This window comes from Pseudophryne corroboree, chromosome 4 (genome assembly GCF_028390025.1).
Source record: "Pseudophryne corroboree isolate aPseCor3 chromosome 4, aPseCor3.hap2, whole genome shotgun sequence".
Taxonomy (NCBI): domain Eukaryota; kingdom Metazoa; phylum Chordata; class Amphibia; order Anura; family Myobatrachidae; genus Pseudophryne; species Pseudophryne corroboree.
The window spans coordinates 2547925-2569360 of record NC_086447.1 but is presented as its reverse complement, the minus strand read 5'-3'; the positions used below and the strand labels follow the sequence as shown (position 1 = coordinate 2569360).

At 60.1% G+C, this 21436-nt stretch overlaps 1 protein-coding gene across 2 annotated transcripts in view; it reads right to left on the bottom strand.

The window, feature by feature from the left end:
* The window catches only part of LOC134908793 (low density lipoprotein receptor adapter protein 1-A-like), a 110427-nt gene extending 94322 nt beyond the window's left edge, over positions 1-16105 (bottom strand). For both annotated transcript variants that reach the window (XM_063914912.1, XM_063914914.1), the window contains exon 1: positions 15948-16105. In XM_063914912.1, coding sequence (XP_063770982.1) covers positions 15948-16032 — 85 coding nt within the window. In that variant the 5' untranslated portion in view covers positions 16033-16105. The remainder of the gene's footprint in view (positions 1-15947) is intronic.
* Positions 16106-21436: the final 5331 nt, after the last annotated feature.

Sequence of the window (21436 nt, the reverse complement as noted above, 5' to 3'; positions counted from 1 at the left end):
CCTCTCCTGCTCCCCGTATCCCGCACCAGTCCCCTCTCCTGCTCCCCGTATCCCGCACCAGTCACCTCTCCTGCTCCCCGTATCCCGCACCAGTCACCTCTCCTGCTCCCCGTATCCAGCACCAGTCACCTCTCCTGCTCCCCGTATCCCGCACCAGTCACCTCTCCTGCTCCCCGTATCCCGCACCAGTCACCTCTCCTGCTCCCCGTATCCCGCACCAGTCACCTCTCCTGCTCCCCGTATCCAGCACCAGTCACCTCTCCTGCTCCCCGTATCCAGCACCAGTCACCTCTCCTGCTCCCCGTATCCAGCACCAGTCACCTCTCCTGCTCCCCGTATCCCGCACCAGTCACCTCTCCTGCTCCCCGTATCCCGCAACCAGTCCCCTCTCCTGCTCCCCGTATCCCGCACCAGTCACCTCTCCTGCTCCCCGTATCCCGCACCAGTCACCTCTCCTGCTCCCCGTATCCCGCACCAGTCCCCTCTCCTGCTCCCCGTATCCCGCACCAGTCACCTCTCCTGCTCCCCGTATCCCGCACCAGTCACCTCTCCTGCTCCCCGTATCCAGCACCAGTCACCTCTCCTGCTCCCCGTATCCCGCACCAGTCACCTCTCCTGCTCCCCGTATCCCGCACCAGTCACCTCTCCTGCTCCCCGTATCCAGCACCAGTCACCGCTCCTGCTCCCCGTATCCCGCACCAGTCACCTCTCCTGCTCCCCGTATCCCGCACCAGTCACCCATAGCTCCCCGTATCCCGCACCAGTCACCTCTCCTGCTTCCCGTATCCCGCACCAGTCACCCATAGCTCCCCGTATCCCGCACCAGTCACCGCTCCTGCTCCCCGTAACCTCCACCAGTCACCTCTCCTGCTCCCTGTATCCCGCACCAGTCACCTCTCCTGCTTCCCGTATCCCGCACCAGTCACCCATAGCTCCCCGTATCCCGCACCAGTCACCTCTCCTGCTCCCCGTATCCAGCACCAGTCACCTCTCCTGCTCCCCGTATCCCGCACCAGTCACCTCTCCTACTCCCCGTATCCCACCAGTCACCGCTCCTGCTCCCCGTAACCTCCACCAGTCACCTCTCCTGCTCCCCGTATCCCGCACCAGTCACCTCTCCTGCTTCCCGTATCCCGCACCAGTCACCCATAGCTCCCCGTATCCCGCACCAGTCACCTCTCCTGCTCCCCGTATCCCTCACCAGTCACCTCTCCTGCTCCCCGTATCCCGCACCAGTCACCTCTCCTACTCCCCGTATCCCGCACCAGTCACCGCTCCTGCTCCCCGTAACCTCCATCAGTCACCTCTCCTGCTCCCCGTATCCCGCACCAGTCACCTCTCCTGCTCCCCGTATCCCGCACCAGTCACCTCTCCTGCTCCCCGAATCCCGCACCAGTCACCTCTCCTGCTCCCCGTATCCCGCACCAGTCACCTCTCCTGCTCCCCGTATCCCGCACCAGTCACCTCTCCTGCTCCCCGAATCCCGCACCAGTCACCTCTCCTGCTCCCCGTATCGCACCAGTCACCTCTCCTGCTCCCCATATCCCGCACCAGTCACCTCTCCTGCTCCCCGTATCCCGCACCATCCACCTCTCCTGCTCCCCGTATCCCGCACCAGTCACCTCTCCTGCTCCCCGAATCCCGCACCAGTCACCTCTCCTGCTCCCCGTATCGCACCAGTCACCTCTCCTGCTCCCCATATCCCGCACCAGTCACCTCTCCTGCTCCCCGTATCCCGTACCAGTCACCTCTCCTGTTACCCGTATCCCGCACCAGTCACCGCTCCTGCTCCCCGTATCCCGCACCAGTCACCTCTCCTGCTCCCCGTATCCCGCACCAGTCACCTCTCCTGCTCCCCGTATCCCGCACCAGTCACCTCTCCTGCTCCCCGTATCCTCCACCAGTCACCTCTCCTGCTCCCCGTATAACGCACCAGTCACCTCTCCTGCTCCCCGTATCCCGCACCAGTCACCTCTCCTGCTCCCCGTATCCCGCACCAGTCACCTCTCCTGCTCCCCGTATCCCGCACCAGTCACCTCTCCTGCTCCCCATATCCCGCACCAGTCACCTCTCCTGCTCCCCGTATCCCGCACCAGTCACCTCTCCTGCTCCCCGTATCCCGCACCAGTCCCCGCTTCTGCTCCCCGTATCCCGCACCAGTCACCTCTCCTGCTCCCCGTATCCCGGACCAGTCACCTCTCCTGCTGCCCGTGTCAAGCACCAGTCACCTCTCCTGCTCCCCGTATCCCGCACCAGTCCCCGCTTCTGCTCCCCGTATCCCGCACCAGTCACCTCTCCTGCTCCCCGTATCCCGCACCAGTCACCTCTCCTGCTCCCCGTATCCCGCACCATTCACCTCTCCTGCTCCCCGTATCCCGCACCAGTCACCTCTCCTGCTCCCCGTATCCTCCACCAGTCACCTTTCCTGCTCCCCGTATCCAGCACCAGTCACCTCTCCCCGTATCCCGCACCAGTCACCTCTCCTGCTCCCCGTCTCCCGCACCAGTCACCTCTCCTGCTCCCCGTATCCCGCACCAGTCAACTCTCCTGCTCCCCGTATCCCGCACCAGTCACCTCTCCTGCTCCCCGTATCCCGCACCAGTCACCTCTCCTGCTCCCCGTATCCCGCACCAGTCACCTCTCCTGCTCCCCGTATCCCGCACCAGTCACCGCTCCTGCTCCCCGTATCCTCCACCAGTCACCTCTCCTGCTCCCCGTATAACGCACCAGTCACCTCTCCTGCTCCCCGTCTCCCGCACCAGTCACCTCTCCTGCTCCCCGTATCCCGCACCAGTCACGGCTCCTGCTCCCCGTATCCCGCACCAGTCACCTCTCCTGCTCCCCGTATAACGCACCAGTCACCTCTCCTGCACCCCGTATCCTGCACCAGTCACCTCTCCTGCTCCCCGTATCCCGCACCAGTCACCGCTCCCCGTATCCCGCACCAGTCCCCTCTCCTGCTCCCCGTATCCCGCACCAGTCACCTCTCCTGCTCCCCGTATCCCGCACCAGTCACCTCTCCTGCTCCCCGTATCCCGCACCAGTCACCGCTCCTGCTCCCCGTATCCCGCACCAGTCACCTCTCCTGCTCCCCGTATCCCGCACCAGTCACCTCTCCTGCTCCCCGTCTCCCGCACCAGTCACCTCTCCTGCTCCCCGTATCCCGCACCAGTCACGGCTCCTGCTCCCCGTATCCCGCACCAGTCACCTCTCCTGCTCCCCGTATCCCGCACCAGTCACCTCTCCTGCTCCCCGTATCCCGCACCAGTCACCGCTCCTTCTCCCCGTATCCTCCACCAGTCACCTCTCCTGCTCCCCGTATCCCGCACCAGTCACCTCTCCTGCTCCCCGTATCCTCCACCAGTCACCTCTCCTGCTCCCCGTATCCCGCACCAGTCACCTCTCCTGCTCCCCGTATCCCGCACCAGTCACCTCTCCTGCTCCCCGTATCCCGCACCAGTCACCTCTCCCCGTATCCCGCACCAGTCACCTCTCCTGCTCCCCGTCTCCCGCACCAGTCACCTCTACTGCTCCCCGTATCCCGCACCAGTCACGGCTCCTGCTCCCCGTATCCCGCACCAGTCACCTCTCCTGCTCCCCGTATCCCGCACCAGTCACCGCTCCTGCTCCCCGTATCCTCCACCAGTCTCCTCTCCTGCTCCCCGTATCCAGCACCAGTCACCTCTCCTGCTCCCCGTATCCCGCACCAGTCACCTCTCCTGCTCCCCGTAACCTCCACCAGTCACCTCTGCTGCTCCCCGTATCCAGCACCAGTCACCTCTCCTGCTCCCCGTATCCAGCACCAGTCACCTCTCCTGCTCCCCGTATCCCGCACCAGTCACCTCTCCTGCTCCCCGTATCCCGCACCAGTCACCTCTCCTGCTCCCCGTATCCCGCACCAGTCACCTCTCCTGCTCCCCGTATCCAGCACCAGTCACCTCTCCTGCTCCCCGTATCCAGCACCAGTCACCTCTCCTGCTCCCCGTATCCAGCACCAGTCACCTCTCCTGCTCCCCGTATCCCGCACCAGTCACCTCTCCTGCTCCCCGTATCCCGCAACCAGTCCCCTCTCCTGCTCCCCGTATCCCGCACCAGTCACCTCTCCTGCTCCCCGTATCCCGCACCAGTCACCTCTCCTGCTCCCCGTATCCCGCACCAGTCCCCTCTCCTGCTCCCCGTATCCCGCACCAGTCACCTCTCCTGCTCCCCGTATCCCGCACCAGTCACCTCTCCTGCTCCCCGTATCCAGCACCAGTCACCTCTCCTGCTCCCCGTATCCCGCACCAGTCACCTCTCCTGCTCCCCGTATCCCGCACCAGTCACCTCTCCTGCTCCCCGTATCCAGCACCAGTCACCGCTCCTGCTCCCCGTATCCCGCACCAGTCACCTCTCCTGCTACCCGTATCGCACCAGTCACCTCTCCTGCTCCCCGTATCCCGCACCAGTCACCTCTCCTGCTCCCCGTATCCCACACCAGTCACCTCTCCTGCTCCCCGTATCCCGCACCAGTCACCTCTCCTGCTCCCCGTATCCCGCACCAGTCACCTCTCCTGCTCCCCGTATCCCGCACCAGTCACCTCTCCTGCTCCCCGTATCCCGCACCAGTCACCTCTCCTGCTCCCCGTATCCCGCACCAGTCACCTCTCCTGCTCCCCGTATCCCGCACCAGTCACCTCTCCTGCTCCCCATATCCCGCACCAGTCACCTCTCCTGCTCCCGGTATCCCGCACCAGTCACCTCTTCTGCTCCCCGTATCCAGCACCAGTCACCTCTCCTGCTCCCGGTATCCCGCACCAGTCACCTCTTCTGCTCCCCGTATCCCGCACCAGTCACCTCTCCTGCTCCCCGTATCCCGCACCAGTCACCTCTCCTGCTCCCCGTATCCCGCACCAGTCACCTCTTCTGCTCCCCGTATCCCACACCAGTCACCTCTCCTGCTCCCCGTATCCAGCACCAGTCACCTCTCCTGCTACCCGTATCGCACCAGTCACCTCTCCTGCTCCCTGTATCCCGCACCAGTCACCTCTCCTGCTCCCCGTATCCCGCACCAGTCACCTCTCCTGCTCCCCGTATCCCGCACCAGTCACCTCTCCTGCTCCCCGTATCCAGCACCAGTCACCTCTCCTGCTACCCGTATCGCACCAGTCACCTCTCCTGCTCCCTGTATCCCGCACCAGTCACCTCTCCTGCTCCCCGTATCCCGCACCAGTCACCTCTCCTGCTCCCCGTATCCCGCACCAGTCACCTCTCCTGCTCCCCGTATCCCGCACCAGTCACCTCTCCTACTCCCCGTATCCCGCACCAGTCACCGGTCCTGCTCCCCGTAACCTCCACCAGTCACCTCTCCTGCTCCCCGTATCCCGCACCAGTCACCTCTCCTGCTCCCCGTATCCCGCACCAGTCACCTCTCCTGCTCCCCGTATCCCGCACCAGTCACCTCTCCTGCACCCCGTATCCCGCACCAGTCACCTCTTCTGCTCCCCGTATCCAGCACCAGTCACCTCTCCTGCTCCCCGTATCGCACAAGTCACCTCTCCTGCTCCCCGTATCCCGCACCAGTCACCTCTCCTGCTCCCCGTATCCCGCACCAGTCACCTCTCCTGCTCCCCGTATCCCGCACCAGTCACCTCTCCTGCTCCCCATATCCCGCACCAGTCACCTCTCCTGCTCCCCGTATCCCGCACCAGTCACCTCTCCTGCTCCCCGTATCCCCCACCAGTCACCTCTCCTGCTCCCCGTATCCCGCACCAGTCACCTCTCCTGCTCCCCGTATCCCGCACCAGTCACGGCTCCTGCTCCCCGTATCCCGCACCAGTCACCTCTCCTGCTCCCCGTATCCCGCACCAGTCACCTCTCCTGCTCCCCGTCTCCCACACCAGTCACCTCTCCTGCTCCCCGTCTCCCGCACCAGTCACCTCTCCTGCTCCCCGTATCCCGCACCAGTCACCTCTCCTGCTCCCCGTATCCCGCACCAGTCACCTCTCCTGCTCCCCGTATCCCGCACCAGTCACCTCTCCTGCTCCCCGTATCCCGCACCAGTCACCTCTCCTGCTCCCCGTATTCCGCACCAGTCACCTCTCCTGCTCCCCGTATCCCGCACCAGTCACCTCTCCAGCTCCCCGTATCCCACACCAGTCACCTCTCCTGCTCCCCGTATCCCGCACCAGTCACCTCTCCAGCTCCCCGTATCCCACACCAGTCACCTCTCCTGCTCCCCGTATCCAGCACCAGTCACTTCTCCTGCTCCCCGTATCCCGCACCAGTCACCTCTCCTGCTCCCCGTCTCCCACACCAGTTACCTCTCCTGCTCCCCGTCTCCCGCACCAGTCACCTCTCCTGCTCCCCGTATCCCGCACCAGTCACCTCTCCTGCTCCCCGTATCCCGCACCAGTCACCTCTCCTGCTCCCCGTATCCCGCACCAGTCCCCTCTCCTGCTCCCCGTATCCCGCACCAGTCCCCTCTCCTGCTCCCCGTATCCCGCACCAGTCACCTCTCCTGCTCCCCGTCTCCCGCACCAGTCACCTCTCCTGCTCCCCGTATCCTCTACCAGTCACCTCTCCTGCTCCCCGTGTCCCGCACCAGTCACCTCTCCCGTTCCCCGTATCCTCCACCAGTCACCTCTCCTGCTCCCCGTATCCAGCACCAGTCACCTCTCCTGCTCCCCGTATCCAGCACCAGTCACCTCTCCTGCTCCCCGTATCCAGCACCAGTCACCTCTCCTGCTCCCCGTATCCCGCACCAGTCACCTCTCCTGCTCCCCGTATCCCGCACCAGTCACCTCTCCTGCTCCCCGTATCCTCCACCAGTCACCTATCCTGCTCCCCGTATCCCGCACCAGTCACCTCTCCTGCTCCCCGTATCCCGCACCAGTCACGGCTCCTGCTCCCCGTATCCCGCACCAGTCACCTCTCCTGCTCCCCGTATCCCGCACCAGTCACCTCTCCTGCTCCCCGTATCCCGCACCAGTCACCTCTCCTGCTCCCCGTATCCCGCACCAGTCACCTCTCCTGCTCCCCGTATCCCGCACCAGTCACCTCTCCTGCTCCCCGTCTCCCACACCAGTCACCTCTCCTGCTCCCCGTCTCCCACACCAGTCACCTCTCCTGCTCCCCGTCTCCCGCACCAGTCACCTCTCCTGCTCCCCGTATCCCGCACCAGTCACCTCTCCTGCTCCCCGTATCCCGCACCAGTCACCTCTCCTGCTCCCCGTCTCCCACACCAGTCACCTCTCCTGCTCCCCGTATCCCGCACCAGTCACCTCTCCTGCTCCCCGTATCCCGCACCAGTCACCTCTCCTGCTCCCCGTATCCCGCACCAGTCACCTCTCCTGCTCCCCGTCTCCCACACCAGTCACCTCTCCTGCTCCCCGTCTCCCACACCAGTCACCTCTCCTGCTCCCCGTCTCCCGCACCAGTCTCCTCTCCTGCTCCCCGTATTCCGCACCAGTCACCTCTCCTGCTCCCCGTATCCCGCACCAGTCACCTCTCCTGCTCCCCGTCTCCCACACCAGTCACCTCTCCTGCTCCCCGTATCCCGCACCAGTCACCTCTCCTGCTCCCCGTATCCCGCACCAGTCACCTCTCCTGCTCCCCGTATCCCGCACCAGTCACCTCTCCTGCTCCCCGTATCCCGCACCAGTCACCTCTCCTGCTCCCCGTATCCCGCACCAGTCACCTCTCCTGCTACCCGTATCGCACCAGTCACCTCTCCTGCTCCCCGTATCCAGCACCAGTCACCTCTCCTGCTACCCGTATCGCACCAGTCACCTCTCCTGCTCCCCGTATTCCGCACCAGTCACCTCTCCTGCTCCCCGTATCCCGCACCAGTCACCTCTCCTGCTCCCCGTATCCCGCACCAGTCACCTCTCCTGCTCCCCGTATCCAGCACCAGTCACCTCTCCTGCTCCCCGTATCCCGCACCAGTCACCTCTCCTGCTCCACGTATCCCGCACCAGTCACCTCTCCTGCTCCCCATCTCCCACACCAGTCACCTCTCCTGCTCCCCGTATCCCGCACCAGTCCCCTCTCCCGCTCCCCGTATCCCGCACCAGTCCCCTCTCCTGCTCCCCGTATCCCGCACCAGTCACCTCTCCTGCTCCCCGTCTCCCGCACCAGTCCCCTCTCCTGCTCCCCGTATCCCGCACCAGTCACGGCTCCTGCTCCCCGTATCCCGCACCAGTCACCTCTCCTGCTCCCCGTCTCCCGCACCAGTCACCTCTCCTGCTCCCCGTCTCCCGCACCAGTCACCTCTCCTGCTCCCCGTCTCCCACACCAGTCACCTCTCCTGCTCCCCGTCTCCCGCACCAGTCACCTCTCCTGCTCCCCGTCTCCCGCACCAGTCACCTCTCCTGCTCCCCGTCTCCCGCACCAGTCACCTCTCCTGCTCCCCGTATCCCGCACCAGTCACCTCTCCTGCTCCCCGTATCCCGCACCAGTCACCTCTCCTGCTCCCCGTATCCCGCACCAGTCACCTCTCCTGCTCCCCGTATCCCGCACCAGTCACCTCTCCTGCTCCCCGTATCCCGCACCAGTCACCTCTCCTGCTTCCCGAATCCCGCACCAGTCACCTCTCCTGCTCCCCGTATCCCGCACCAGTCACCTCTCCTGCTCCCCGTATCCCGCACCAGTCACCCCTCCTGCTCCCCGTATCCCGCACCAGTCACCGCTCCTGCTCCCCGTATAACGCACCAGTCACCTCTCCTGCTCCCCGTATCCCGCACCAGTCACCTCTCCTGCTCCCCGTATCCCGCACCAGTCACCTCTCCTGCTCCCCGTATCCCGCACCAGTCACCTCTCCTGCTCCCCGTATCCCGCACCAGTCACCTCTCCTGCTCCCCGTATCCCGCACCAGTCACCTCTCCTGCTTCCCGAATCCCGCACCAGTCACCTCTCCTGCTCCCCGTATCCCGCACCAGTCACCTCTCCTGCTCCCCGTATCCCGCACCAGTCACCCCTCCTGCTCCCCGTATCCCGCACCAGTCACCGCTCCTGCTCCCCGTATAACGCACCAGTCACCTCTCCTGCTCCCCGTATAATGCACCAGTCACCTCTCCTGCTCCCCGTATCCCGCACCAGTCCCCTCTCCAGCTCCCTGCATCCTCCACCAGTCACCTCTCCTGCTCCCCTTATCCCGCACCAGTCACCTCTCCTGCTCCCCGTATCCCGCACCAGTCACCTCTCCTGCTCCCCGTATCCCGCACCAGTCACCTCTCCTGCTCCCCGTATCCCGCACCAGTCACCGCTCCTGCTCCCCGTATCCCGCACCAGTCACCTCTCCTGCTCCCCGTATCCTCTACCAGTCACCTCTCCTGCTCCCCGTATCCCGCACCAGTCACCTCTCCTGCTCCCCGTATCCCGCACCAGTCACCTCTCCTGCTCCCCGTATCCAGCACCAGTCACCTCTCCTGCTCCCCGTATCCCGCACCAGTCACCTCTCCTGCTCCCCGTATCCCACACCAGTCACCTCTCCTGCTCCCCGTATCCAGCACCAGTCACCTCTCCTGCTCCCCGTATCCCGCACCAGTCACCTCTCCTGCACCCCGTATCCCGCACCAGTCACCTCTCCTGCTCCCCGTATCCCGCACCAGTCACCTCTCCTGCTCCCCATCTCCCACACCAGTCACCTCTCCTGCTCCCCGTATCCCGCACCAGTCCCCTCTCCCGCTCCCCGTATCCCGCACCAGTCACCTCTCCTGCTCCCCGTCTCCCGCACCAGTCCCCTCTCCTGCTCCCCGTATCCCGCACCAGTCACCTCTCCTGCTCCCCGTATCCCGCACCAGTCCCCTCTCCTGCTCCCCGTATCCCGCACCAGTCACCTCTCCTGCTCCCCGTATCCCGCACCAGTCACCTCTCCCGCTCCCCGTATCCCGCACCAGTCACGGCTCCCGCTCCCCGTATCCCGCACCAGTCACCTCTCCTGCTCCCCGTCTCCCGCACCAGTCACCTCTCCTGCTCCCCGTCTCCCGCACCAGTCACCTCTCCTGCTCCCCGTCTCCCGCACCAGTCACCTCTCCTGCTCCCCGTCTCCCGCACCAGTCACCTCTCCTGCTCCCCGTATCCCGCACCAGTCACCTCTCCTGCTCCCCGTATCCTGCACCAGTCACCTCTCCTGCTCCCCGTATCCCGCACCAGTCACCTCTCCTGCTCCCCGTATCCCGCACCAGTCACCTCTCCTGCTCCCCGTATCCCCCACCAGTCACCTCTCCTGCTCCCCGTATCCCGCACCAGTCACCTCTCCTGCTCCCCGTATCCCGCACCAGTCACCTCTCCTGCTCCCCGTATCCCGCACCAGTCACCTCTCCTGCTCCCCGTATCCCGCACCAGTCACCTCTCCTGCTCCCTGTATCCTCCACCAGTCACCTCTCCTGCTCCCCGTATCCCGCACCAGTCACCTCTCCTGCTCCCCGTATCCCGCACCAGTCACCTCTCCTGCTCCCCGTATCCCACACCAGTCACCTCTCCTGCTCCCCGTATCCCGCACCAGTCACCTCTCCTGCTCCCCGTATCCCGCACCAGTCACCTCTCCTGCTTCCCGAATCCCGCACCAGTCACCTCTCCTGCTCCCCGTATCCCGCACCAGTCACCTCTCCTGCTCCCCGTATCCCGCACCAGTCACCTCTCCTGCTCCCCGTATCCCGCACCAGTCACCTCTCCTGCTCCCTGTATCCTCCACCAGTCACCTCTCCTGCTCCCCGTATCCCGCACCAGTCACCTCTCCTGCTCCCCGTATCCCGCACCAGTCACCTCTCCTGCTCCCCGTATCCCGCACCAGTCACCTCTCCTGCTCCCTGTATCCAGCACCAGTCACCTCTCCTGCTCCCCGTATCCCGCACCAGTCACCTCTCCTGCTCCCCGTATCCCGCACCAGTCACCTCTCCTGCTCCCTGTATCCCGCACCAGTCACCTCTCCTGCTCCCCGTATCCCGCACCAGTCACCTCTCCTGCTCCCTGTATCCCGCACCAGTCACCTCTCCTGCTCCCCGTATCCCGCACCAGTCACCTCTCCTGCTTCCCGTATCCCGCATCAGTCACCGCTCCTGCTCCCCGTATCCAGCACCAGTCACCTCTCCTGCTCCCCGTATCCCGCACCAGTCACCTCTCCTGCTCCCCGTATCCCACACCAGTCACCTCTCCTGCTCCCCGTATCCAGCACCAGTCACCTCTCCTGCTCCCCGTATCCCGCACCAGTCACCTCTCCTGCACCCCGTATCCCGCACCAGTCACCTCTCCTGCTCCCCGTATCCCGCACCAGTCACCTCTCCTGCTCCCCATCTCCCACACCAGTCACCTCTCCTGCTCCCCGTATCCCGCACCAGTCCCCTCTCCCGCTCCCCGTATCCCGCACCAGTCACCTCTCCTGCTCCCCGTCTCCCGCACCAGTCCCCTCTCCTGCTCCCCGTATCCCGCACCAGTCACCTCTCCTGCTCCCCGTATCCCGCACCAGTCCCCTCTCCTGCTCCCCGTATCCCGCACCAGTCACCTCTCCTGCTCCCCGTATCCCGCACCAGTCACCTCTCCCGCTCCCCGTATCCCGCACCAGTCACGGCTCCTGCTCCCCGTATCCCGCACCAGTCACCTCTCCTGCTCCCCGTCTTCCGCACCAGTCACCTCTCCTGCTCCCCGTCTCCCGCACCAGTCACCTCTCCTGCTCCCCGTCTCCCACACCAGTCACCTCTCCTGCTCCCCGTCTCCCGCACCAGTCACCTCTCCCCGTATCCCGCACCAGTCACCTCTCCTGCTCCCCGTATCCCGCACCAGTCACCTCTCCTGCTCCCCGTATCCTGCACCAGTCACCTCTCCTGCTCCCCGTATCCCGCACCAGTCACCTCTCCTGCTCCCCGTATCCCGCACCAGTCACCTCTCCTGCTCCCCGTATCCCCCACCAGTCACCTCTCCTGCTCCCCGTATCCCGCACCAGTCACCTCTCCTGCTCCCCGTATCCCGCACCAGTCACCTCTCCTGCTTCCCGAATCCCGCACCAGTCACCTCTCCTGCTCCCCGTATCCCGCACCAGTCACCTCTCCTGCTCCCCGTATCCCGCACCAGTCACCTCTCCTGCTCCCCGTATCCCGCACCAGTCACCTCTCCTGCTCCCTGTATCCTCCACCAGTCACCTCTCCTGCTCCCCGTATCCCGCACCAGTCACCTCTCCTGCTCCCCGTATCCCGCACCAGTCACCTCTCCTGCTCCCTGTATCATCCACCAGTCACCTCTCCTGCTCCCCGTATCCCGCACCAGTCACCTCTCCTGCTCCCCGTATCCCGCACCAGTCACCTCTCCTGCTCCCTGTATCCCGCACCAGTCACCTCTCCTGCTCCCCGTATCCCGCACCAGTCACCTCTCCTGCTCCCTGTATCCCGCACCAGTCACCTCTCCTGCTCCCCGTATCCCGCACCAGTCACCTCTCCTGCTTCCCGTATCCCGCATCAGTCACCGCTCCTGCTCCCCGTATCCAGCACCAGTCACCTCTCCTGCTCCCCGTATCCCGCACCAGTCACCTCTGCTGCTCCCCGTATCCCGCACCAGTCACCTCTCCTGCTCCCCGTATCCCGCACCAGTCACCCCCAGCTCCCCGTATCCCGCACCAGTCACCTCTCCTGCTCCCTGTATCCCGCACCAGTCACCTCTCCTGCTCCCCGTATCCCGCACCAGTCACCTCTCCTGCTTCCCGTATCCCGCACCAGTCACCTCTCCTGCTCCCCGTATCCAGCACCAGTCACCTCTCCTGCTCCCCGTATCCCGCACCAGTCACCTCTGCTGCTCCCCGTATCCCGCACCAGTCACCTCTCCTGCTCCCCGTATCCCGCACCAGTCACCCCCAGCTCCCCGTATCCCGCACCAGTCACCTCTCCTGCTCCCCGTATCCCGCACCAGTCACCTCTCCTGCTCCCCGTATCCCGCACCAGTCACCGCTCCTGCTCCCCGTATCCCGCACCAGTCACCTCTTCTGCTCCCCGTATCCCGCACCAGTCACCTCTCCTGCTCCCCGTATCCCGCACCAGTCACCTCTCCTGCTCCCCGTATCCCGCACCAGTCACCTCTCCTGCTCCCCGTATCCCGCACCAGTCACCTCTCCTGCTCCCCGTATCCCGCACCAGTCACCTCTCCTGCTCCCCGTATCCCGCACCAGTCACCTCTCCTGCTCCCCGTATCCTCTACCAGTCACCTCTCCTGCTCCCCGTATCCCGCACCAGTCACCTCTCCTGCTCCCCGTCTCCCGCACCAGTCCCCTCTCCTGCTCCCCGTATCCTGCACCAGTCCCCTCTCCTGCTCCCCGTATCCCCCACCAGTCACCTCTCCTGCTCCCCGTATCCCGCACCAGTCACCTCTCCTGCTCCCCGTATCCCGCACCAGTCACGGCTCCTGCTCCCCGTATCCAGCACCAGTCACCTCTCCTGCTCCCCGTATCCCGCACCAGTCACCTCTCCTGCTCCCCGTATCCCGCACCAGTCCCCTCTCCTGCTCCCCGTATCCTGCACCAGTCCCCTCTCCTGCTCCCCGTATCCCCCACCAGTCACCTCTCCTGCTCCCCGTATCCCGCACCAGTCACCTCTCCTGCTCCCCGTATCCCGCACCAGTCACGGCTCCTGCTCCCCGTATCCAGCACCAGTCACCTCTCCTGCTCCCCGTATCCCGCACCAGTCACCTCTCCTGCTACCCGTATCCCGCACCAGTCACCTCTCCTGCTCCCCGTATCCCGCACCAGTCACCTCTCCTGCTCCCAGTATCCCGCACCAGTCACCTCTCCTGCTCCCCGTATCCCGCACCAGTCACCTCTCCTGCTCCCAGTATCCTCCACCAGTCACCTCTCCTGCTCCCCGTATCCAGCACCAGTCACCTCTCCTGCTACCCGTATCCCGCACCAGTCACGGCTCCTGCTCCCCGTATCCAGCACCAGTCACCTCTCCTGCTCCCCGTATCCCGCACCAGTCACCTCTCCTGCTCCCAGTATCCCGCACCAGTCACCTCTCCTGCTCCCCGTATCCCGCACCAGTCACCTCTCCTGCTCCCAGTATCCTCCACCAGTCACCTCTCCTGCTCCCCGTATCCAGCACCAGTCACCTCTCCTGCTACCCGTATCCCGCACCAGTCACGGCTCCTGCTCCCCGTATCCCGCACCAGTCACCTCTCCTGCTCCCCGTATCCCGCACCAGTCACCTCTCCTGCTCCCCGTATCCCACACCAGTCACCTCTCCTGCTCCCGTATCCCGCACCAGTCCCCTCTCCTGCTCCCCGTATCCAGCACCAGTCACGGCTCCTGCTCCCCGTATCCCGCACCAGTCACCTCTCCTGCTCCCCGTATCCCGCACCAGTCACCTCTCCTGCTCCCCGTATCCCACACCAGTCACCTCTCCTGCTCCCGTATCCCGCACCAGTCACCTCTCCTGCTCCCCGTATCCAGCACCAGTCACCTCTCCTGCTACCCGTATCCCGCACCAGTCACGGCTCCTGCTCCCCGTATCCCGCACCAGTCACCTCTCCTGCTCCCCGTATCCCGCACCAGTCACCTCTCCTGCTCCCCGTATCCCGCACCAGTCACCTCTCCTGCTCCCGTATCCCGCACCAGTCACCTCTCCTGCTTCCTGTATCCCGCACCAGTCACCTCTCCTGCTCCCTGTATCCCGCACCAGTCACCTCTCCTGCTCCCCGTATCCAGCACCAGTCACCGCTCCTGCTCCCCGTATCCTCCACCAGTCACCTCTCCTGCTCCCCGTATCCCGCACCAGTCACCTCTCCTGCTCCCCGTATCCCGCACCAGTCACCTCTCCTGCTTCCCGTATCCTCCACCAGTCACCTCTCCTGCTCCCCGTATCCCGCACCAGTCACCTCTCCTGCTCCCCGTATCCCGCACCAGTCCCCTCTCCTGCTCCCCGTATCCCCCACCAGTCACCTCTCCTGCTCCCCGTATCCCGCACCAGTCACCTCTCCTGCTCCCCGTATCCCGCACCAGTCACCTCTCCTGCTCCCCGTATCCCGCACCAGTCACCTCTCCTGCTCCCTGTATCCCGCACCAGTCACCTCTCCTGCTCCCCGTATCCCGCACCAGTCACCTCTCCTGCTCCCCGTATCCCGCACCAGTCACCTCTCCTGCTCCCCGTATCCCGCACCAGTCACCTCTCCTGCTCCCCGTATCCCGCACCAGTCACCTCTCCTGCTCCCCGTATCCCGCACCAGTCACCTCTCCTGCTCCCCGTATCCCGCACCAGTCACCCCTCCTGCTCCCCGTATCCCGCACCAGTCACCTCTCCTGCTCCCCGTATCCCGCACCAGTCACCTCTCCTGCTCCCCGTATCCCGCACCAGTCACCTCTCCTGCTCCCCGTATCCCGCACCAGTCACCTCTCCTGCTCCCCGTATCCCGCACCATCCACCTCTCCAGCTCCCCGTATCCCGCACCAGTCACCTCTCCTGCTCCCCGTATCCCGCACCAGTCACCTCTCCTGCTCCCCGTATCCCACACCAGTCACCTCTCCTGCTCCCCGTATCCCGCACCAGTCACCTCTCCTGCTCCCCGTATCCCACACCAGTCACCTCTCCTGCTCCCCGTATCCCGCACCAGTCACCTCTCCTGCTCCCCGTATCCCGCACCAGTCACCGCTCCTGCTCCCCGTATCCCGCACCAGTCACCTCTCCTGCTCCCCATATCCTCTACCAGTCACCTCTCCTGCTCCCCGTATCCCGCACCAGTCACCTCTCCTGCTCCCCGTATCCCGCACCAGTCACCTCTCCTGCTCCCCGTATCCCGCACCAGTCACCTCTCCTGCTCCCCGTATCCCGCACCATCCACCTCTCCTGCTCCCCGTATCCCGCACCAGTCACCTCTCCTGCTCCCCGTATCCAGCACCAGTCCCCTCTCCTGCTCCCCGTATCCCGCACCAGTCACCTCTCCTGCTCCCCGTATCCCGCACCAGTCACCTCTCCTGCTCCCCGTATCCCGCATGGTCTTACTCTGGTGCCGGGTGACGCGGCGGGTGTGCCGGGCGATGCTCGGGCTCCGGAGAATGGCTTTACCGGCGGATTTCAGGGCGTCCATTGCACAGAAGAGACAGCGGGGAGACGCCCATGTGGGTGGTACGCAACAGTGCCCCACCCTGATAGGGGCGGAGCCAAGGCTGCCTTAGTGAGGAGCGCGGCGGTTAAAAGGGGCGTGGCTGGAAAGAGATGGACAGCGGGCAAGGAAGGAGATGCGGGCTGAGGAGGCGGGGCAGAGTTAGAAGGAGGCGGGGTCACTGTCAGTAAAGAATATGAGTAGGTAGGGAGGCGGGTCAAGTGGGGATGTGGGCGGGAGGGGGCGGAGCATATGCAGAGCTAGATATAAGGAGATGTAACAGTGAGAAGAGAGGTTTCCCATAGCAACCAATCAGCTTCTCTCTATCATTTTATACAATGTGTTTTATAAACGCTAGCTACATGCTGATTGGTTTCTATGTACAACACTTCTCCCCACATCCAGTCCTGGAGCAACATAGGATTTATACAGGGGGGTCCTAATAATAGCTGTATGAGAGCCCTGTACCCTGTATTGTGTATGAGAGCCCTGTACCCTGTATTGTGTATGAGAGCCCTGTACCCTGTATTGTGTATGAGAGCCCTGTACCCTGTATTGTGTATGAGAGCCCTGTACCCTGTATTGTGTATGAGAGCCCTGTACCCTGTATTGTGTATGAGAGCCCTGTACCCTGTATTGTGTATGAGAGAGCCCTGTACCCTGTATTGTGTATGAGAGCCCCGTACCCTGTATTGTGTATGACAGAGCCCTGTACCCTGTATTGTGTATGAGAGCCCTGTACCCTGTATTGTGCATGAGAGCCCTGTACCCTGTATTGTGTATGAGAGCCCTGTACCCTGTATTGTGTATGACACTGCCCAGTACCCTGTATTGTGTATGAGAGCCCTGCACCCTGTATTGTGTATGAGAGCCCTGTACCCTGTATTGTGTATGACACTGCCCAGTACCCTGTATTGTGTATGAGAGCCCTGCACCCTGTATTGTGTATGAGAGCCCTGTATTGTGTATGAGAGCCCTGTACCCGTATTGTGTATGAGAGCCCTGCACCCTGTATTGTGTATGAGAGCCCTGTATTGTGTATGAGAGCCCTGTACCCTGTATTGTGTATGAGAGCCCTGTACCCTGTATTGTGTATGACACTGCCCAGTACCCTGTATTGTGTATGAGAGCCCTGCACCCTGTATTGTGTATGAGAGCCCTGTACTGTGTATGAGAGCCCTGTACCCGTATTGTGTATGAGAGCCCTGCACCCTGTATTGTGTATGAGAGCCCTGTATTGTGTATGAGAGCCCTGTACCCGTATTGTGTATGAGAGCCCTGTACCCTGTATTGTGTATGACAGAGCCCAGTACCCTGTATTGTGTATGAGAGCCCTGCACCCTGTATTGTGTATGAGAGCCCTATATTGTGTATGAGAGCCCTGTACCCTGTATTGTGTATTAGAGCCCTGTATTGTGTATGAGAGCCCTGTACCCTGTATTGTGTATGAGAGCCCTGTACCCTGTATTGTGTATGAGAGCCCTGTACCCTGTATTGTGTATGAGAGCCCTGTACCCTGTATTGTGTATGACAGAGCCCTGTACCCTGTATTGTGTATGAGAGCCCTGTACCCTGTATTGTGTATGAGAGCCCTGTTCCCTGTATTGTGTATGAGAGCCCTGTACCCTGTATTGTGTATGAGAGCCCTGTACCCTGTATTGTGTATGAGAGCCCTGTACCCTGTATTGTGTATGAGAGCCCTGTACCCTGTATTGTGTATGAGAGAGCCCTGTACCCTGTATTGTGTATGAGAGCCCCGTACCCTGTATTGTGTATGACAGAGCCCTGCACCCTGTATTGTGTATGAGAGCCCTGTACCCTGTATTGTGTATGACAGAGCCCCGTACCCTGGATTGTGTATGACAGAGCCCTGTACCCTGTATTGTATATGACAGAGCCCTGCACCCTGTATTGTATATGACAGAGCCCTGTACCCTGGATTGTGTATGACAGAGCCCTGTACCCTGTATTGTATATGACAGAGCCCTGTACCCTGTGTTGTGTATGAGAGCCCTGCACCCTGTATTGTGTATGACAGAGCCCTGTATTGTGTATGACAGAGCCCTGTACCCTGTATTGTGTATGAGAGCCCTGCACCCTGCATTGTGTATGAGAGCCCTGTACCCTGTATTGTGTATGAGAGCCCTGTACCCTGTATTGTGTATGAGAGCCCTGCACCCTGTATTGTGTATGAGAGCCCTGTACCCTGTATTGTGTATGACAGAGCCCTGTACCCTGTATTGTGTATGAGAGCCCTGTACCCTGTATTGTGTATGAGAGCCCTGTACCCTATATTGTGTATGAGAGCCCTGTACCCTGTATTGTGTACGACAGAGCCCTGCGCCCTGTATTGTGTATGACAGAGCCCCGTACTCTGTATTGTGTATGACAGAGCCCCGTACCCTGTATTGTGTATGAGAGCCCTGCACCCTGTATTGTGTATTAGAGAGCCCTGTACCCTGCATTGTGTATGACAGAGGAGCCCTGTACCCTGTATTGTGTATGAGAGTGCCCCACACCCTGTATTGTGTATGACAGAGCCCTGCGCCCTGTATTGTGTATGAGAGCCCTGCACCCTGTATGTGTATGAGAGCCCTGCACCCTGCATTGTGTATGAGAGCCCTGTACCCTGTATTGTGTATGAGAGAGCCCCACACCCTGTATTGTGTATAACAGAGCCCTGCACCCTGTATTGTGTATGAGAGCCCCGCACCCTGTATTGTGTATGACAGAGCCCTGTACTCTGTATTGTGTATGAGAGCCCTGCGCCCTGTATTGTGTATGAGAGCCCTGCGCCCTGTATTGTGTATGAGAGCCCTGTACCCTGTATTGTGTATGAGAGCCCTGCACCCTGCATTGTGTATGAGAGAGCCCCGCACCCTGTATTGTGCATGAGAGCCCCGTACCCTGTACTGTGTATAAGAGAGCCCCACACCCTGTATTGTGTATGAGAGCCCTGCGCCCTGTATTGTGTATGAGAGAACTGCGCCCTGTATTGTGTATGAGAGCCCTGTACCCTGTATTGTGTATGAAAGAGCCCCGCACCCTGCATTGTCTATAACAGAGCCCTGCACCCTGTATTGTGTATGAGAGCTACGTACCATGTATTGTGTATGAGAGCCCTGTACCCTGTATTGTGTATGAGAGAGCCCCACACCCTGTATTGTGTATGACAGAGCCCTGCACCCTGTATTGTGTATGAGAGCCCAGTACCCTGTATTGTGTATGAGAGAGCCCCTGTGCCCTGTATTGTGTATGAGAGAGCCCTGCACCCTGTATTGTGTATGGGAGCCCCGTACCCTGTATTGTGTATGAGAGAGCCCTGTATTGTGTATATGAGAGATACACTGTCAGTGTGATGCAAGTGCTGTGTATATGAGAGATATACTGTCAGTGTGATACAAGTGCTGTGTATATGAGAGATATACTGTCAGTCTGATACAAGTGCTGTGTATATGAGAGATATACTGTCAGTGTGATACAAGTACTGTGTATCTGAGAGATACACTGTCAGTGTGATGCAAGTGCTGTGTATATGAGAGATACACTGTCAGTGTGATACAAGTGCTGTGTATATGAGAGATACACTGTCAGTGTGATACAAGTGCTGTGTATATAAGAGATACACTGTCAGTGTGATACAAGTGCTGTGTATATGAGAGATACACTGTCAGTGTGATACAAGTGCTGTGTATATGAGAGATATACTGTCAGTGTGATACAAGTGCTGTGTATATGAGAGATACATACAAGTGCTGTGTATATGAGAGATATACTGTCAGTGTGATACAAGTGCTGTGTATATGAGAGATATACTGTCAGTGTGATACAAGTTCTGTGTATATGAGAGATATACTGTCAGTGTGATACAAGTACTGTGTATATGAGAGATACACTGTCAGTGTGATACAAGTACTGTGTATATGAGAGATATACTGTCAGTGTGATACAAGTGCTGTGTATATGAGAGATACACTGTCAGTGTGATACAAGTGCTGTGTATATGAGAGATATACTGTCAGTGTGATACAAGTACTGTGTATATGAGAGATACACTGTCAGTGTGATGCAAGTACTTTGTATATGAGAGATACACTGTCAGTGTGATACAAGTGCTGTGTATATGAGAGATATACTGTCAGTGTGATACAAGTGCTGTGTATATAAGAGATACACTGTCAGTGTGATACAAGTGCTGTGTATATGAGAGATACACTGTCAGTGTGATACAAGTGCTGTGTATATGAGAGATATACTGTCAGTGTGATACAAGTGCTGTGTATATGAGAGATACATACAAGTGCTGTGTATATGAGAGATATACTGTCAGTGTGATACAAGTGCTGTGTATATGAGAGATATACTGTCAGTGTGATACAAGTTCTGTGTATATGAGAGATATACTGTCAGTGTGATACAAGTACTGTGTATATGAGAGATACACTGTCAGTGTGATACAAGTACTGTGTATATGAGAGATATACTGTCAGTGTGATACAAGTGCTGTGTATATGAGAGATACACTGTCAGTGTGATACAAGTTCTGTGTATATGAGAGATACACTGTCAGTGTGATACAAGTGCTGTGTATATGAGAGATATACTGTCAGTGTGATACAAGTGCTGTGTATATGAGAGATACACTGTCAGTGTGATACAAGTGCTGTGTATATGAGAGATATACTGTCAGTGTGATACAAGTGCTGTGTATATGAGAGATATACTGTCAGTGTGATACAAGTGCTGTGTATATGAGAGATATACTGTCAGTGTGATACAAGTGCTGTGTATATGAGAGATATACTGTCAGTGTGATACAAGTGCTGTGTATATGAGAGATATACTGTCAGTGTGATACAAGTGCTGTGTATATGAGAGATATACTGTCAGTGTGATACAAGTGCTGTGTATATAAGAGATATACTGTCAGTGTGATACAAGTGCTGTGTATATGAGAGATACACTGTCAGTGTGATACAAGTGCTGTGTATATGAGAGATATACTGTCAGTGTGATGCAAGTGCTGTGTATATGAGAGATATACTGTCAGTGTGATACAAGTGCTGTGTATATGAGAGATATACTGTCAGTGTGATACAAGTGCTGTGTATATGAGAGATATACTGTCAGTGTGATACATGTGCTGTGTATATGAGAGATATACTGTCAGTGTGATACAAGTGCTGTGTATATGAGAGATACACTGTCAGTGTGATGCAAGTACTGTGTATATGAGAGATATACTGTCAGTGTGATGCAAGTACTGTGTATATGAGAGATATACTGTCAGTGTGATACAAGTACTTTGTATATGAGAGATACACTGTCAGTGTGATACAAGTACTGTGTATATGAGAGATACACTGTCAGTGTGATACAAGTGCTGTGT